The sequence below is a fragment of the Camelus bactrianus genome, chromosome 6 (genome assembly GCF_048773025.1).
Source record: "Camelus bactrianus isolate YW-2024 breed Bactrian camel chromosome 6, ASM4877302v1, whole genome shotgun sequence".
NCBI lineage: Eukaryota > Metazoa > Chordata > Mammalia > Artiodactyla > Camelidae > Camelus > Camelus bactrianus.
The window spans coordinates 45,688,101-45,708,566 of NC_133544.1; the positions used below are offsets into that span (position 1 = coordinate 45,688,101).

The 20,466-nt window shown below is 33.7% G+C and overlaps 1 protein-coding gene across 1 annotated transcript in view; it reads left to right on the forward strand.

Annotated features, from left to right (window-relative positions):
- The window catches only part of MDGA2 (MAM domain containing glycosylphosphatidylinositol anchor 2), a 693,384-nt gene that overhangs the window by 445,944 nt on the left and 226,974 nt on the right, over window positions 1-20,466 (forward strand). The window contains exon 5 of the mRNA XM_010967002.2: window positions 2,376-2,508. Within this exon, the coding sequence (XP_010965304.2) occupies window positions 2,376-2,508 (133 nt within the window). The remainder of the gene's footprint in view (window positions 1-2,375; window positions 2,509-20,466) is intronic.

The window sequence follows — 20,466 nt, forward strand, 5'->3', positions numbered from 1 at the left end:
TTAGAGAGATGAAGAACCAGGCATGTGCAAAGGGTCTGTGGCCAAAGGAAGCTGGATGTGTGCAAGGCGTTAAGAAAATGAGGGGAGACTGGAGAAGCAAGGAGAATGCAGATCATTATCATACAGATTTGATAGTCATACTAATGGCTGTTATGTTTATTTTCAAGAACAATAGTATGGCATTCATTTGATTTAAGCAGAGAAATGGCGTGATCAGATTTGCATGTTAAAAAAAGTCCTGGTTCTAGACTAGATCATTATTCTTGCTTGGATTCTTAACTATACTTAGCACAATCAGCAATTTCTCAGCTGGATGTTAGATTTAGAGCATTACATTTAGAAAGAAGTAAAAGAATGTTCAAGAGTGAACGTGTTGAAAGATCAATAAAAGAATCTAACTGAAATGGAGATACTGAATATATGAATAAGAGGTAATAATTCAAAGTCGAAGATTCCTGTTACTAAAGAAGGAAGAGTAGACTAAGAATAATAGACTTGAAGTTCATTTTAGGATATGTTGAGTTTTGGGTATCTATGAGACATCAAAATGGACAGATTGAGGTAAAAATTTGGCATATGCATTTGAAGCCTGAAGGAGAATTCTGGCACAGGGAAAAAGACTTGAGGAGAGGACAGGAATATAGGGTGTGTAGTATAGACTCACCGGCAAGGATAAAATCACTTAAGGGAATTTTATGAAGTGTGAGTAACTGTGGAACAAACAGAATTCCAGAGAATGCCAACAGTTAAGTGTTGAGAGGAGAAAGGAAAGTAAAGAAATCTAAGCAATGACAGTCACAGAGATCGGAGGAGTAAGATGTATCATCTCATTTAACAATTATCTGAGTCAACTGATTCTTTCTTGTTCTTTCAACTGTGCTTTCTCAGCACACTTTTCTATGCATTGTATATAGAATATACATGTATATAATGTATATAAGTATATATAATAGATGATAATATGAACATATAAGTATATAAATATAAATGAGAACTCTGTAATGTATTGAGAACATGTTTCAACTATAAGTTAGGGAACCACACACTGACTCTGTATATTTCTGTGGGGTGTATTTGCATTGTTTATATAGAAAAAACACAATGTCTTTCCTAAAGAAAAGTTAAAAGATAGAAGATTATTATTTATCTCATTGAGGAAAATGCTAAAGGTGTTGACTGTTTTAAGAATGAATTTTGACAAAGAATGAAGGGAATTATGGCTAAATGCCCATGCACACTGAAAGAGAGATCCATTTAACATTTGGAAGACTCTGTGTGCCAGCCTATGTGTGGGCAAGCTTTTCTTTGCAAATGAACAGGCAGTGTCTTTGTGTGTTAAATCACTAAGTATTCTGATCCTTCTGAAGAATATATGAGAGTATTGCAATTTTGAGGACTTGAATGATGATACTTAAGTAATATAAAAGAAAGACATGGTTCTGTACAGATGTTATCTGGAAAAAATTAGCATTTTGAAAATCGCTATACCAAATATGATGTCATTAGGGTACTTTTTACCATCTCTGTAGTTAAGTTACCAGTGAGAGGAACTACTTTAAGAGATATGTTAGTAACTTTAGATGGTAAAGAAATCCCAGGAGACCTAATTTGAGTTGGGCAGGAGGTTTTTTTCTTTTTTTAATTGTTGTTTGTTCTTTTTATCTTTTGAACAATTTCATTATTTTTACCCAGTCTTTTTTGGCTCATCAAGAGTTTGTAAGTTGTTTCTAGCCTGATTTGAGTCTGTCTGCAAGTTTGCAGATTTACCTGGGAAACCTAGAAAGACCTTGAATTCCTGAACATAAAATAACAAGAACAATAATAATATAGAAACACCCTTGGGTGCTGTTTAATGCAGTTTTGGATCTATGTTCTGTCATTGCTCCAAATACACAAAATATTGATATATATAAATTTAATTATCTATCATTAGATTGACTTCATTAACTTTGTTCTACCAACAGTGTTTCATTTATTGGCTCTTCTTCAGAATCCTTTCTTTCATAACATTTCGTGTTGAAGTCTGCATTGATTACAGAGTTTGTTGAATAAACTCCATTATTAAGTACACTGTTCTGATCTTTGCATAATAATTTGCATAACTACTACCAGAAATAGATTTTTCCCACTTAGGAGGCTAGTTGGCAAAGAAAATGTTATGAATTTTCATTGTAGTCTGTTAGTTTTTATGTCCAAGCACATTATATTATGATTTTTAAATGCAATAGCTTTTTCTTTAAATTTAGAATGTTTTCCTTAAAAATGAAAATCAGCTATCTTCTGATAATATGATTTTAAATATAATGCCATGATTCATCCATTTATTCATTTTGGTTACCATTAGCTTTTTCTAATGACCTTTTTTATGTTTACAGGGTGAAACAAAGATCTTAAAACTAAAAAATCTTCGACCTCAGGACTATGCTAATTATAGCTGCATTGCTTCAGTGAGGAATGTGTGTAATATTCCTGATAAGATGGTGTCATTTAGACTTTCCAATAAAACAGGTATGGAACTACCTCTGAATATTTTATGAATATTCAGAATATTTCTGTTATCCACTACTAATGGTTAAAATGTCTCTTTAGCTTTTGTACAGGTCAAATGATTTCTGTAGTATATGTAGGAATAAGGCATCTTTTCTTTCCAGAAAATTCTGTGATACCTGAAAAACTTTTGATAAGTGGACACTGTAAAATTTAATTACAGTATGCTCCATGTAATATGTTTGTTTACATAGCATACAAAATTAGCTCCTTAAAATAATGTGTTCATAAATACCACAAGCCAGTCTATACTCTGTTCAAAGAAATTTCTGAGGAATATAGGATTTTTCATATGAAAATTTGTGATCTGAATTGCTAAAAGTGTTTTGTGATTCTAAAACTGAGTCAAAGAACCTTTCTTTTACTCTTGTTTCAAATCAAGAAAGCTAATTGGTAATTTCAGGTAGGGGTTTTTAGGAAAGTGTTTTTGTAGAAAATGTGAAAACATGAGCGAGCCTGCAACTTAAGTTAGCCTGTGTTTAGTAACATAAATATCAAAATAATTGCATTATTAAGAAGAAATGTCTAAATGTAAGAGCAAAGAGAGTGTGTGCATAATCTTTTGTATGATTGTATATAAAGAATCACCTTAATAAATTAGAATTTGAACAGGTTTAGAGAATCTTTCAGTGGCAATTAATATGAGTTTTTTACTTTAAAATCATTATATTAAAATAAAGAGTTTAAAAGTACTTTTCCCTTTAACAAAAACCATGAAGAGTGTGAACTTGGGTGTTCCTTAGTTTAGGTCCTGGTTCTGCCACTTATTAGCACTTAGATCTTGTTGAGCAAGTCACTTCACTCTTCTTTGCCTCAGTTTCCTCATAAACTCATAAAGTTATAGAAAGGAATTAATAAGTTGATGTCTATAAAGCATGTGGAACACACTTTATTTGTTCCTCTGACAATGAACTCATAGTCAGTGACTCCATCCAGCTCACCTGGTGGAAAGATTAAACCTAGGACTTTATGGGAAGATGAAAAATTGTGTGCTTGTACCTTGATTCACCAACATATGTTCCAATGAGTTGTTCAGATTTTGCAAGGTCATTCGTTTGTTTATTCATTCATTTATTCAGCAGAAACTTACTGTGTTTCTATTATGGATCAGCAGTGATAGGCATAGAGCTATGGCTAGAGGTAAATTGCCTTGAACTAGAGAAATGCTCTATCAAGCACCCGATAAAAGTCATTAGAGGAAAGTAAAAGAAGTATGTGGCAGGCAAACAGAGACTTAATCAGGAAGGATAAGAAGGACTTGAAAAAAACTATGTTGCAGAAAACGTAGAAATATATAATCTTACTGGACCTACGACTTATAAAAGTTAGTAATATCATTTCACTTAAAGAGGAAATAGGATATTGAGAAATAAAAGCCAAGGATTAATATAAGAACTGGGTGCGATTATGTTGTTCTTCATGGCACGAACTGTTTTGTGAATTACTATAATTAACTTTATTTTGCTTAGTTTCCTTAACATATTTTTGAAATACACATGTCAAGAATTAGAATTGGAGCTGGCAAGAAGTAAGGGTGTTTGCCAAGCAAGGGTTAGTTTGGATCTGAATTGGTTGCATAGTTACACGAGGAGACCTTGCGACCATAAGGCTGCAACTGGCTGCTACTTGCAAATGTTGTTTTGAGAACAACCAGAGGTGTCCTTGAGTCTGATACAGCTCAGGAAATTCAAGTTCTCAGTAACGTAGGAACATGTCTGAAATGTCATCCACAATGGCCACCTGGCTCCAGTTTGGATGCCTGAACCACGGTCCCTCCGTGGTTGATTTTTAAATGCATTCTTTACTTTTCATGGGTAAAGCAGATGTATGATGGAAGTTGACAGGCCATAAGAAAGGGAGTTCCATTTCAAGCCAAGTCACATGCAAGCCAGACTGATTTCCCATACCTCAGTAAGTGTGAAAATTTCTTCCGTCCAGTGGAATAAGGAAGAACATAATAGTGCTTATATTGCTACTTATGTTACAGCCTTGTACTTGAGCAGTGCTTTATTAATTTTAAAATATTTTATGTTTATTATTTCAGTTTATCTTTGTAACTGCTGACATGTAAACAGATGGTTTTCTTTCTTCTTCTTCTTCTTCTTCTTTTTTTTTTTTTTTGGTCATATGTGTTCCTGTCACCTGACACATGACAAACTGGCCTGTAGCAAAATTAGAGTATCCTCACTGGTTTGTTTTGAGAATGAACTAAATAAACATAAATAAAAATTCTTTAAGGACTAAGAGATACAATGAAATTATATTTAATATTTTTATACTAAAAAAAGTATGGTTTTATTGTTGTCCAATATCCCACAGCTCACAAGTGTTGGGGACAAAATTGATCCCAATGTCTGAAAGGTTATTTTAAAATAGGAGACTGACTATCTATTCAAAATTTTTTGTGGAGTTCAATAAAATGAACTTAAATCTCAGCCACAGTTTTATTAAGAATAAATAATGACTCCTCAGCTAAGCGTTAAAGGAGAAGATTACCGTGAGAGGTGATAGGCTTTCATCTTCCTGAAGTCTTTAAAACACCTGGATGACTTTGTTTCTGAGATGATTTTTAACAATTGTCAGATCTGAAAACAGAAACTTGGCTACCTGTCTTGTGGAGAGCACGGGATCACTTCCAGATTTCTGGTCCATTATTTTTCAAGCAAAAATATTGTATATCTAGGCTGTGCAAACAAAGTAACCTATTATTCTCATTTATAAATTATCCCACAAAATTTTGGATCGACAGTCATTACAAAATGAGCTTTAACGTTACGATAAATAACTGGGTTTAAAAATATAACATGGCATGTCATGTGCCTGATGCTTCACATACTCAAAGCAGGTTTGCTTCAGCACTTTTCCCATCTGGTTGTTGGACGAGTTCGTGCATCTCAAATATGTGAAGCCATTGAGGTAGCTCTCAAAGTATACCAGGAATAAATTAAGCTTTCAGCATCTCCGTGCAAACAGGTCTACAAACTGACAAATGAGTTCATTTCTTTTCTAACATCAGAAGAAGATCATGAGTCACTGTGGCCAAAACCAACATGAAAGTCAGGTGCACTTTCAGTTTTTTCTCTTGTAAACCTAAATGACGGAGATGAAGTTCCCATATCTTTACCTCTTTGTTTGCAAATTGTCAAGGAAAATGTATAACTTATGGGGGGGTGGTATTCTACTATAAATACTGTAATATGTTTGATTAATCTCCTCTGTTATTGTATTTAGGAAAGTATAACTTTGGAAATAGTTTTGTAATGGAGACCAAAAACTGACTAATAAATGTATTTTGGGTACAGACAGAAGTTCATTTTAACATCTCTATAGTCAAATAAACTTTTTAAATTTCCATCAATCTATTGACCTGATTTACACAATGCCCAAATGATACAGCATGTGAAGATGGAAACTATGTCTGCTGTGGCCAAGGATTTCTAAAAGATGATGCAGTGGGACAGTTGCATCATGGAGGACGGTTTCCTGGGCCCTTTCCATACCTACTGAATTAGACTTTCTGAGGAATGACCTGGCAATGTGTATATTTTAAACAAGTGTAAATAATTGCTTTGGAAAAAAAAATGTCTGTTATCAGTTTCCCGGAACCCATTCCTTTTTGTGAATAGGAAACTTTCATTAATAAAAATCAATTTTCTAGAACTGCTTGAAAAAGCAAATGTCAGGTCTCATTTTAAAAGTCAGTGTCATCTATAGATTTACCAATAATGTGTTTTCTTAACTTTCCCAGTATGAATTAGCATTATAGTAGAGCTTATAACTGCATCTCTGCCATGGAGAATCCAATCATTTGTTGGCCCATGTTGATTACTTAACATACTATGAAAAAAAAATCTGTGACAGAAATGTCATTATTTATCACACTAACCTAGCAGTCTTAGACCTTATCATGAATAATTCACAGAATTTTATAAAACGTAAAGTATTAATGTTTGTTTATTTCTTGTCATGCGTATTCCCTAACCAATTAGCATAACCTTGTAACAGGGTCTAAAAATTGTTTGGATTGTTTTTCTGCTTCCATTTGGAAGAAGAATATTAGCTCTTGATTGGCAAATTCTTAAGTTAGCTGTATTTTTCATAGTTTATTAAAATAAACCTGTTAAAGTGTGTCAATTTAGAATATTAATAAATATAGGTATATTTAAAATATCATAATTATGGTAACTATAAATTATTTGAAATTTCTTAGATTATGTATTTTTCTAACATAAGGGCACATACAAATTATGATAAAACAAATTTAATTTATTTTAATACATTTCAGTCGCTTATATGCTAATGACTCATGGTTTCAAAGGCAAATAAGAATTAAGTATGTTATTTATATGCGGATGAAACACATATTTTGTACCTGCTTGAGAGATTATGATGAATTCTGTAAAGAAATGGGACAAGTGGGGCTAAGTTTACTTAATTACATAGGTGCTTTGATTCAGTCTGCTCAAATTTAGCATTTATAAAAATTATAGAATTAAGATGTCTTCCTTAAATGTGCCTTATATCCAGGAACCAAGTCATTGCAAAAGTATTACTGGCTGTAAAAATACAGGAAACCTATACTCCTTCCTTCTCTCCCTCCCTCTCTCCTTTCTTTCAGTCTTGCTTCTTTCTCCTTCCTTTTCCTCCAATCTGTCTTGATAAATCTTACCACAGAAAAAGACAAGTTATGAAACTTCTCTGTTCTCTGTGTTAGATAACTATTATCTGGTTCTTATTTTATATAAGCCATAGGGAAGTTGAAATATAAATGCTCAGGAATTGCTTTGAGACCCAGTCTAAGACTTTTTGTATACTGTGATCCATCCATGGTAGTTCTCTTCTATGTTGAATGGAATTAAAGTTTCTAATTGTTATGAGAAATAAAATAATGTTTCAGTTATAGGAGTTTTATAGGAATAACTGTGTATAATAGGAATAGTGTAGACATAAACACTTCCTCCTGTAAAATAGTATGTTCATTGTCATAGATAGTTTTAAGTGCAAAAGGAAGTGGCAGTAGAAACTGCTGTTGTGTGCATCTGAGTATCAACCTCATGCATCTTCTTTAGCCATATGGATATTTGGACTTCTTTCTCTTAGGTGAACTCTACAGCATCTAGAGAAACAGTACCACCATTTATTAGAATCTAGATGTATTTTTTGCCAACAATCACAGCTTTAAAGAAAGACCAGATTTGTGAAAAATACTTAGTGTAAACAGGATGACTTTTTATATTAGTCCGCTTGGTTGTCATAACAGAATATCACAGGCTGGGGGCTTAAACAACAGAAATGTATTTTCTCACAGCCTGAAAGCTACAAGTCCAAGATCAGGGTGCAGTCAGGGTTGATTTTCTGGTGAGGCCTCTCTTGCCTGGCATGCAGATAGTCACATTCACATTGTGGCCTTTCCTCTGTGGTTCTTGGGGGGAGAGAGTGAGTAAGCTCTGGTGTTTCTTCCAGCTCTAATAAGGACACCAGCTCTAGCATATCAAAGTTCCACCCTTATCACCTCATTCAAATGTACTTAACCTCCCTAAAGGCCCTGTCTCCAAATTTAGTCATCCTGGGAGTTAGGGCTTCAATGTATAGATTTGGGGGCTAGGGGGACACATTCCAGTCATAACACTTTCAAATGACTAAAAAGTGTCCTTTGCATTTAGGAGTCCTTTTCTTTTAAAATTTCAGGTATAAATTCATAATATATGTTAAATCAAGGCAAGAAATGGATCAGCCATTTAAAGAAAAGAGTCTACTCTTCAGCAGAATCTCTAACGTAGGGACTCTATTGAGAGTATTTGTGGCCCAGTATTCTTAGCTTTGGGGAATTAGGAAGGAAGTAGTTCTAAAGGAATAAGGCAAAATGAAACTTTAGTGAGGGACAGTCATCACTTTTGTAATAATATCATCATAAAATTTTAAAAGGATCAACAAAGTATTAAAATATGGATACAGATGATGTATTAGTGAAACTGTGGATTTTTTTCTAAATATTCTTTTTTATGATGGAAAAGTTAGTGTGTGAAACAAAAGAAAAAAAACAGAAGAAAAAAAGGGGAAGAAAACAGAAAAAAATGTTTTATCTGTTCATGTACTAAAATATTGGGAATAGGAATCCCTTAGTAGATTTTTTTTTATTATTGGTAATTCAGATTTTCTAAACAACAGTATTTACTACCACAGACACCAAAAGAATACAAAAGATATTATTAAAATATTGTTGATAAGCCACATAGAGAAGTAGGTGTTCCAAATAACCCCCTTGCATGAAATATGAAATTCAAAATCTAAGGTTCAAATTTTATTTTTCTCAAATTGGAGTTATTTCCCCCCTCTCTAAAATGAGGATAACACAGAGATCTACATTATTTATTTTCTAAGTTGTAAATGCTATTACATGAAAAACTTTTTTAAAAGTATCCAGCACATAATAAATAAAATAAATAGTAGTCATCATTGGGCTGTTAACCTTGTTGATAGAAAGAAATAATAAAATTGGTATCATCAGTAATCATGCTGAGATGATGACAAGAGACTTAGATTTTTGCTTGAATATGGGGTATAGCTTCAGCCACTGCTGACTAATTTTAAAATAAATTCATCCTTTTATTAATTATTCCTACCAGTGGGTAAATCAAAAACTAATATTTTCCAGAAAAATTTATAGAAATGAATACATATTCTGGCATATCACTGAATTATGACTGGTGGAAATGTTTAATAGAAATATAAAATATTATTCTGTGAAATTGATAAGATATAAAATGAAAATTAAAGAAACTTGTGATTTTGTTTATATGTAACATATTCTTCATCTGGGTGCTCTCTAAATTCCTACAGTCAGCGAGCTTATATATGCCCTATCCTCGCTAATGTAGCTTCCTAAATGTGAAAATATAGGTGATGAGGACACATTGAATCTGGGGACAGAAGCGGTGGTCATTACGGGTCTTCAACTTTGGTCTTCCTGAGACTATTTTCAGAGCAATAAGGTGACCCAGATTTTCCAAAATTCTATTACCATAATAACAGGAAGTATGCATGTTGCTGGGATCTCTCTACACCTGTGCATTGTGTTGTCCTAGCAATGAATTTTTCAGGTTTATTATATCCAAGGTTATTCTTAGACTATGAGTTCTTATACAAAATGTCCCTGATAAACTATTAACTTGCCCAGAAGACATCATAACCCAGATACAGTAGATAGCTAAGCACAGATTAAAAAATATTAATCAAATGAAAGGCAGTGCTATCATATTTATTAAAAAGGATTTAAATTTTTGAAATGATATGTCACAACTTAACCAAATACTTTGGAGCATAGCAAATCATATGTGTTTTAGCAAACATCTAGAATAATTCATGAATCAGATTTTCCCAACTTTATGTAGTTATTCTTCAAATGCTACTAGACTATAATTATAATTAAACAATTTAAATGTTATTCCTAAGAATATGCAAGTTTAAATCATGTGATACTTCTTTCAGCAGGTTGAGTGAGAATATGCTAAAATAAAGCAATAGAATTTGTATACCACTTGAATGATTACTTTTAATTTTAAACTACTTCTAGGTTTCAGATTTGTAGAACTTGGCTTAGTACTTGTTAAGATTCCATTGTTCTAGTGAAACTGCTTAGAATTGAGTTGTTATGGATAATAATTCAGTTTGCTGGAAATGCATTTTAGACTTCTCTTACGATTTTTGAGCTTGCCACTTAGAACTTGTGGTTTAGAATACCTCCATGATTATTCATTGACAAATTTGAGTTTGTACATTATTGGACCTCAGGATGAAGATACAATAATTTTCATAAAGGCTTGTAGCTAATCTCATAATTTATTTATGAAAAATCCTAGAATAGATTATATCAAGGGATCATCTTTTGGGTTACCAACCATCCTAGCTTTTCCTGGACTCAGTGAAAGTCTCACATCCTGTAATCTCAGGCAAACCAGTGCCATTGGTCACTTAATGATCTAATCCACCATGCAGCTTACCTTCATATATGATACTAGTCTTTTTTTTTTCCCATTACTTTTATTTTTTTAACATTTTTTTTATTTATAATCATTTTACAATGTTGTGTCAAATTCCAGTGTAGAACACAATTTTTCAGTTATACATGAACATATATATATATTCATTGTCACATTTTTTTCTCTGTGAGCTAACATAAGATCTTGTATATATTTTCCTGTGCTATACAGAATAATCTTGTTTATCTATTCTACAATTTTGAAATCCCAGTCTATCTCTTCCCACCGCCCACCCCCTTGGCAACCACAAGTTTATATTCTATATCTGTGAGTCTATTTCTGTTTTGTATTTGTGCTTTGTTTGCTTGTTCGTTCGTTTGTTTGTTTGTTTTTAGATTCCACATATGAGCGATCTCATATGATATTTTTCTTTCTCTTTCTGGCTTACTTCGCTTAGAATGACATTCTCCAGGGACATCCATGTTGCTGCAAATGGCATTATGTTGTCAGTTTTTTATGGCTGAGTAGTATTCCATTGTATAAATATACCACTTCTTCTTTATCCAGTCATCTGTTGATGGACATTTAGGCTGTTTCCATGCCTTGGCTATTGTAAATAATGCTGCTATGAACATTTGGGTGCAGGTGTCATCCTGAAGTAGGGTTCCTTCTGGATACATGCCCAGGAGCGGTCATGTGGTAAGTCTATTCCTAGTCTTTTGAGGAATCTCCATACTGTTTTCCACAGTGGCTGCACCAAACTGCATTCCCACCAGCAGTGAAGGAGGGTTCCCTTTTCTCCATAGCCTCTCCAGCATTTGTCATTTGTGGATTTTTGAATGATGGCCATTCTGATTGGTGTGAGGTGATACCTCATTATAGTTTTGATTTGCATTTCTCTGATAATTAGTGATATTGAGCATTTTTTCATGTGCCTATTGATTATTTGTATGTCTTCCTTGGAGAATTGCTTGTTTAGGTCTTCTGCCCTCTTTTGGATTGGGTTGTTTATTTTTTTCTTATTGAGTCTTATGAGCTGCTTATATATTCTGGAAATCAAGCCTTTGTTGGTTTCATTTGCAAAAATTTTTTCCCATTCCGTAGGTTGTCTTTTTGTTTTACTTATGGTTTCCTTTGCTGTGCAGAAGCTTGTAAGTTTCATTAGGTCCTATTTGTTTATTCTTGCTTTCATTTCTTCTAGGAGAAAAGTTTTGAGATGTATGTCAGATAATGTTTTGCCTATATTTTCCTCTAGGAGGTTTATTGTATCCTGTCTTATGTTTAAGTCTTTGATCCATTTTGAGTTGATTTTTGTGTGTGGTGTAAGGGAGTGTTCTAGCTTCATTGCTTTACATGCTGCCGTCCAGTTTTCCCAGCACCATTTGCTGAAGAGACTGTCTTTATTCCATTGTATATTCTTGCCTCCTTTGTCGAAGATTAGTTGACCAAAAGCTTGTGGGTTCATTTCTGGGCTCTCTATTCTGTTCCATTGGTCTATATGTCTGTTTTGGTACCAATACCATGCTGTCTTGATGACTGTAGCTCTATAGTATTGTCTGAAGTCTGGGAGAGTTATTCCTCCAGCCTCTTTCTTTCTCTTCAGTAATGCTTTGGCAATTCTAGGTCTTTGATGGTTCCATATGAATTTTGTTATGATTTGTTCTAGTTCTGTGAAATATGTCCTGGGTAATTGGATAGGGATTGCATTAAATCTGTAGATTGCCTTGGGCAGTGTGACCATTTTAACAGTATTGATTCTTCCAATCCAAGAGCATGGAATATCTTTCCATTTTTTAAAGTCTTCTTTAATTTCCTTCATCAATGGTTTATACTTTTCTGTGTATAATTCTTTCACCTCCTTGGTTAGATTTATTCCTAGGTATTTTTTTACTTTGGGTGCTATTTTAGAGGGGATTGTTTCTTTACTTTCTTTTTCTGTTGATTCATCATTAGTGTAAAGAAATGCCACTGATTTTTGAACGTTAGTCTTGTAACCTGCTACCTTGCTGAATTCTTCGATCAGCTCTAGTAGTTTTTGTGTGGACCTTTTAGGGTTTTCTATATATAGTAACATGTCATCAGCATATAGTGACACTTTTACCTCTACTTTTCCAACTTGGATCCCTTTTATTTCTCTCTCTTGTCTGATTGCTGTGGCTAGGACTTCCAAGACTATGTTGAATAGGAGTGGTGATAGTGGGCATCCTTGTCTTGTCCCAGATTTTAGTGGGAAGCTTTTGAGTTTTTCACCATTGAGTACTATACTGACTGTAGGTTTGTCATATATAGCTTTTATGATATTGAGATATGTTCCCTCTATGCGCACTTTGGTGAGAGTTTTTTATCATAAATGGGTGTTGAATTTTATCAAATGCTTTTTCTGCATCTGTTGAGACGGTCATGTGGTTTTTGTCCTTTCTCTTGTTGATGTGATGTATTACATTGATTGATTTGTGTGTGTTGAACCACCCTTGTATCCCTGGAATAAACCCCACTTGGTCATGATGTATAATCTTTTTTATATGTTGTTGGATTCTATTTGCTAATATTTTGGTGAGGATTTTGGCGTCTATGTTCATCAGTGATATTGGCCTATAATTCTCTTTTTTGGTAATGTCTTTGCCTGGTTTTGGTATCAGGGTGATAGTGGCTTCATAGAATGAGTTTGGGAGTATTCCCTCCTTTTCAATCTTCTGGAAGAGTTTGAGAAGGACTGGTATGAGTTCTTCTTTGTATGTTTGGTAGAATTCCCCAGTGAAGCCGTCTGGCCCTGGACTTTTATTTGTAGGGAGGTTTTTTAATTGCTATTTCGATTTCATTTCTAGTGATTGGTTTGTTCAAGTGGTCAGTTTCTTCTTGATTCATTCTTGGTGGACAGTATGTTTCCAGAAACTTGTCCATCTCCTCTAGGTTATCCAGTTTGGTTCCATATAGTTTTTCATAATATTCTCATATGATATTCTATATTTCTATTTTATTTGTTGTAATTTCTCCATTATCCTTTCTTATTTTGCTAATTTGTGCTCTCTCTTTTTACTTTGTGAGTTTGGCCAGAGGTTTGTCGATTTTATTTACTTTTTCAAAAAACCAGCTTTTGGTTTGATTGATTTTTTTCTATGGTCTTTTTAACCTGTATTTTATTTATTTCCTCCCTAATCTTTATAATTTCCTTCCTTCTGCTGCCTTTTGGGGATTTTTGTTCTTCTTTTTCTAGTTCATTCAGCTGGTGGGTTAAATTGTTTATTTGAGATTGTTCTTTTTTGAGGAAGGCCTGTATGGCTATAAACGTCCCTCTTAGCACTGCCTTTGCTGTGTCCCATAAATTTTGTGTGGTTGTGCTTTCATTTTCATTTGTCTCAAGGTATTTTTTAATTTCAGCTTTGATTTCCTCATTGACCCATTGGTTTTTTAATAACATATCTATGTTATTAAAACATATCTAATAACATATCTAATAACATTTTTAATCACCATACCTTCCTTTTGTTCTCCTTTGTTTGTGTTGTTAATTTCTAGTTTCATGGCATTGCAGTCAATAAAGATGCTTGAGATAATTTCTATCTTCTTAAAATTGCTGAGGTTTCTTTTGTGCCCAAGTACATGATCAATCCTGGAAAATGTTCCATGTGCACTTGAAAAGAATGTATATCCTATTTTTTGTGGGGTGTAATGCTCTGAAAATATCCACCAAGTCTAATTTTTCTATCGTATTATTTAATTTTTCTGTTGCCATATTTATTTTCTGTCTGGAAGATCTGTCTAGTGATGTTAATGCAGTGTTAAAATCTCCAACTATGATTGTATTCCCATCAATATCCCCCTTTATCTCTGTTAGTAATTGTTTTATATACTTAGGTGCTCCTATATTGGGTGCATATATATTAACGAGTGTAATATCCTCATCTTGTATCACTACTTTAATCATTATAAAATGTCCTTCTTTATCTTTCTTTATGGCCTTTGTTTTAAAGTCTGTTTTGTCTGAAATAAGTACTGAAACACCTGCCTTTTTGGCTTTTCCATTTGCGTGGAATATCCTTATATGATACTAGTCTTGATGTTATTTGTTAATGCTAGTACAGGTGCAGCCTTAAGTAACTCTACATAAAGAAGCATTTGTGAGGAAAACTTGCATATAGATCCTGGCTCTCCCTAGTGGTGTGACCAATTCCTTCAACTCTTTGAAACCTACTTTTTTGCTAAATCATATTGATAATGTGCTCTAGGTGGGTTACTGACTGATAGGAGGAGAATATTTACTCTCAGATTTCATTTTTATTTACCAAGGCAACATGAACAACAACAAAAACTTAGATGAAATAAGATGGCTACAAAGAAGTAGATGCAACCTATAGTACACAGCTACCCTTGAACCCCAAGATCCATGCAAGCAAGTTTCGGGCTTGCAGAATTTGAGAACATTAAGACTTCATCATGCTGTTGTCCTTTTATACACAAGGCTTACATTACGATTCAAGAAAAAAATTAGCAAACAAATCATCTCTGGACCTGATGCACCTATTTGAGGAAATCTTTGTGAATCTTGAGCTCTCAATACTTCTTTTACAAAAAGTCACTGCTGGGGTGGGGGGTGCTTTTATATCATGCAAGAGAAGGTGCATCCCTGGCCATTGCTCTCCCTCCAGCTGTGAGACATTTATTTTCTCGTAGAACCTTACCTTGTTACACATACTGTGAAGATTAAATGAGATTATATTTAAGTTGCCTGGCAAATGGTAGGCTTTCAGTTTTATGGTAGTGTGGTTGTCAGATAAAAAAAAAATTACCTTAGTGAAACAATCTGAGGATTTCATTTAGCTAAAATCTCATTTAGCTCTTGGTTTTCTTTTTTATTTACTGGAAGTATCAATGATACAATCTCCTAGTCTGTACTATGCAGCAGAAATATTAAATCACAGCCAAATTCCAATTATTTTTAATGATTGGAGAAATAAATGAATATGAAATATTGTGTACTGATTAAGTGCAAATAATCATATTACTAATATGTATATTTATAGTGAGTAGGTCTATTACATTAGTTCCACTGGATTTCATAAGGCTTTTTTGTAATATACTTATTTCCATAATCAAGAAATTGAAATAATTTACGTTCTTACCCTTTTTTAAAGTCAAGTGTACTAATCAATACCAAGTAAAAGTAAATTTAAGAAATTATTAGGAAAGCAGAAATTGATTATTATCTCATCAAAGAACACTTATAGAATATACTTTCTGTTTAAAAGACAAGCAAAATGCAAACAGTTTTTTGGCGGGGAGTGAGCCATAAATATTTGCTTTTTTCTCTGACATTCTGATATGATGAAGTATACATATTATTGTTAAAACTTCATGCTAAAATGTTTGTATTTCTAGGAGTCCTCGACCTTAGCTGCACTATTCATAGGATGTGACACCCTGTGAGGTGACTAAGGTTAGCCTTGTGGTCACTGTTAATATCATAGAGTCATGAAGTCACCTGAGCCACAACTAGTCGTAATTTTAAAAATCTGCATTGGTTCATGAGAGCTTTGAATTAAATAAAAAGTCTGTGTAGTAGTCCAAACAGTCAGAGTTAGGATATCTTGTGTATTGTTACACGAGAAGGGAGAGAGAGGTGGGTAGGTGGACTAGAAGGTAAAGGACAGGCAGAGTATCAGAAATGCATTCACATCAACCTATTTTTTTCTCTTTTCTTTTTTCTTTATGTATATTTTATTGACGTTTGGCAGTTTACAGTGGTTACCAGTGGGGCAAGGGCGTTGGAAGGGCTAAATTGGAAGTTTGAGATTTGCAGATACTAACATATATAAAATGGATAAACAACAAGTTTATACTGTATAGCACAGGGAACTATATTCAATGTCTTATAGTAATTTATGGTGAAAAAGAATATGAAAATGCATATATGTATGTTCATGTATGACTGAAGCATTATGCTGTACACCATAAATTAACATTAGACTTTTGACTGTAAGTCCAGATGCAGCACATACTTTTGGTTTGCTGTTGTGGAAGTTTTTTCCAAAGCATCACAAAGATTTAGGCTTTCCCCTCAATTTTCATTTTCTGCAACATCTGTTCAAAGAGCCACATTTTTTTTTTCTGATAACAACATACTCTTCTTGATTTACTTGCTACTATTCTATTCCTACAGAGAATAGGTATGTCCAATTGTTTAGTAGTATGTTTTAGTTTATGTTTTGAACAGCATTTCCTTCCGTCAGCTCCTCTAAGTCACTGCTTTAGTTGCTATATTGTCCTACTTGAGCGTTTTTTTGACTGTGTCCTTCAATCGCCTACTACCCAGTGAATGTGCAGTACAGTCAGCAGTATTGATTTCTGATAGATATACTGTGTAAAAGAAATTTATTGATGGTAACCTTGTCGTCTTGTTCTATTAATGGTACCTGTTACCTTGCTTTGACAAAAAAGGAAATTATAAAGAAACCAGGGGGATAAGTTGGGCACAAATTGATGTGACAGTTGTATGAAGCTACTCTTTAAGTTTCACTTTGATCTGGCATTGCAACACTGTGCATAGCTAAATAAGAGTCAGAAATTTTAGTTAGCCAAGTAAAGCACTACTAGGCAGTCCTGTCTAGCAAAATCTGGCAACACCAGTTTGCTTTGTTTTACTGAAAAGAGTTTATAGTTCTAAAATGGTAAAATATATGCAGTTTCATACACTAACAATAGATAAGAAATTTCTTCTAAATGATTATCACATGCTACATGCAAATTAAAATATGTATTTTCAAAGTAGAGAGAAAGGGATGCAACAGGAAATAAATGAACAAAGCTATTGGAAAAACAAGCAGTATAATATGGGTTCTTATAAATTTCTCTGGGATTGAATCCACTAACATGATTGCCTAGAAGGAACAAAAACGGGGAAAGGAAGCTAAACTTCTAGTCTTACTATATCTTTCTAATTCTCTTCGTTTTGATCATGAATACTTGATAGCTAAAGTCCTGCCTCACTACATTTTGTTTTTCAGCTTTAAATGTAGCTCAGTCTGATGAAAATTGTAATGTTTCTGTCTTTTTTCATTTTGGAAACGTAAGTAAAAAGCAATCAGATGTGATATCCATATAGAATCATGATACCGTGAGCTATACAAATATAGGATACTGCATTTCGAAGAACCTGAAAATTCAGTGAACATGCAATGGTCTGCATACTAAATATTGTTTTGTGTGTTTAAGCAAAATGTTAAATATGAATACAGGTTTAGAAAAGGATTATTATATATATACAGAGCCACAGTCAAGAATATGTAATATGGATTTAATTCTCAAGTCACTGGAGAGTTAAGTAGACAAATCAATACATATCAATATTAAGAACTTGAAGAAAAACAAAAGTAATTTGACACTGCAAACAAATGGTATTTGTTTCCTCTGTAAGGATATTTCATCAATTCATATTAACATGTAGAATAAGAAATATGGATTTAACAAAATCTATATTAAAAATATCAGACCCAGAGTGGGAAAGCTATATTTTCAGTAGCTTTAAGAAATAAAATATTGGCAAGACATTTTATACGTGCTTTTCTCATGTGTAGAGAAGAACTGAATTTGGAGGTGACTCAGTCAATGTTTTATCTTTCATATTAAAATAGTATTTAAAAGGCTTTATTGGCTTTTAATCTTTCCTTAAGCAACATTCCATTTTGTGCAGCTTCTTAGTTCCTCCACATATGTTACATTACAGCATTATCTTACTCAAAAAGGAATACCCCCTTATCATACAGCAGCATTGTCCCAGAACAAGGTAGCAGTATATTTAAATGTACTCCGAATGCCTGAAACCCCAAGATAAGAAATGTAGCAGCTTAATAGTTAGGCTTGAATTGACTCTTGCTGGAATTAGATCTGCAATGATATTCTTAAACAGCAACTAGTATTTACAGTATGTCAACATGATACTGTATTGACACCTACTACAAGGTCTGTAGTTTAAAATTGTCATTTTCTCCAGTGTAAATACAATTTTATGGCTTTGTAATTTAGTCCAATAAATTGGTTCCTAACCACACATAAAAACTTGGAATCAAATCCCTCTGCTTTGGCACATTTATTTTTAACAAATTATGCTCTGATTATACCTCTCTTTTCCTTTCTTTCTCATTTAATCAGCCATGGAGGGGTATCAATATAAGCATAAAAGTAAATAATAGTTAATATTATCTGTATGTGAAAGGAGTACATCTCCTAAAAACATATTTAGCACTTTATGAGATAAAATCTACACAGTTCCCAGGTTTCCCCTGGCAGGCCTTAATTTATTGAGGCACACCTCACCTCTTAGAATGAGACTCCTCATTCCAACATTTTCAAATGCCTACATGTCAGTTGGAGGCTAGGACAGGAATCCCAGCTAGGAGGTGGTAACAGATATGTGGTAAGGGCCCAGGTGTTCATAACACAATTGTCTGGGTTGTGACCCAATTCAGGCAATCAAGATATGATATTCTTATTCTGTTTAATAAAACTACTCCTAGAATCCAAAATAAATAACCACTTAATGCTTTAGTGTGTTAAGTATGAATGTATGTATGTTTTATATGCTTTGATTTCTTTAATTTGACTTTTGGTCCAGTATTTTTATATATATAGCAAAATATGACCACTTTTGTCCTTTGCAAAGTAGTATTTTATAGCAGACTTTAGAAGCACCAGCAGAAAGTCCCCTTCCCCTAATCTCTCTCTAACTTTCTCTCTTCATCCCATGATTAATGCCTAAATATATGAATTTATTACTTTTTTCTTGTTTTTTTTTTTTAATTGTACCTGCCTAGTCTGATATTTTGGGAGATGGCAGTTGAAATAGATGAAGACTTGGTTAATAGTTTATCTTTGTGATCATGCTTACGATTCCATGCGATAATACACGTGTTTTTCTTACTCTTTTCTTAATGGCATATTGTCAGTTGCCACAGTTGTTCTCCACTTTCCTGTCTCAGGAAGCCTTTCCTTGTTTAACTTTCTCCTCCTGACCTTAGTCAGTCTGAGAAGTTAATAACTGAGCCCATTACAATTTGCATAAGTTAAGAGTGAAAACACTGAGCGATGACCTAAGAGTCTCTTCCACAGTCACTTCAGAACTTAGGTATTTTGATTATGCGGTGAGGGGTTCGCAAGTCTTTTTGCCTTCTATTCTAAATGGTAGCGATTTCTGGAAACTTGACTAGCAAACCATGTTTATTTTTGCCTTTCCCAGCTTTTTATTATAATAGGTGGTATTAATGCTATCCTTTCTTTCTGTTAGAGAGGCAGCATTAATTCTTCATCTGGCTTAAATATCATCAGGGTTTAATTACAGCTTGGAAATTATCAACTTCATTTCACTCTGGAGTTTATCTACAATGCTTTATATCCATCTCAAGTCAGCCTGCCTAGATTATACTCTCAGCTCCACCATTCACTAGGTATGTGGCCTTGGGAAAGTTGTTTAAACTGTTCCTCAGATTGGTAATAAGTAAAATAGGTAATACCAGTAGCTATCTCATGCAACTACATAAGAAATGCATGTAAAGCTTTTTGAAGAGTACCTGGAACATATTAAGAGCTATAATCATCTCCATCTACTTGCAAACACCTCAAGGCCAGGATTTTTGACTGTTTTGTTCTATTGTCTCCAATGCCTAGAAAGAGTCTGACACACAGTTGGCACTTAATAGCTATAAGTTGAATTAAAGATGTTTTTCTTTAAACAAAACATAGGTACATTCCTCTGTTCGCAATCAGTTTATGTTGTTGCTATCAATGGCCTGGCTAATTAAGCTCCTGATGTGATTTTTAATCTTTACTATATCTTGAAACCAATTTAGATATTTGAGTAACCTGAGTTTAGATATGATGTAAGATTAGGAGAGGATATGCCAAGGTGTTTTCCTAATCAATGTAGAAATTTGGTCTGAGCAATCCTTTA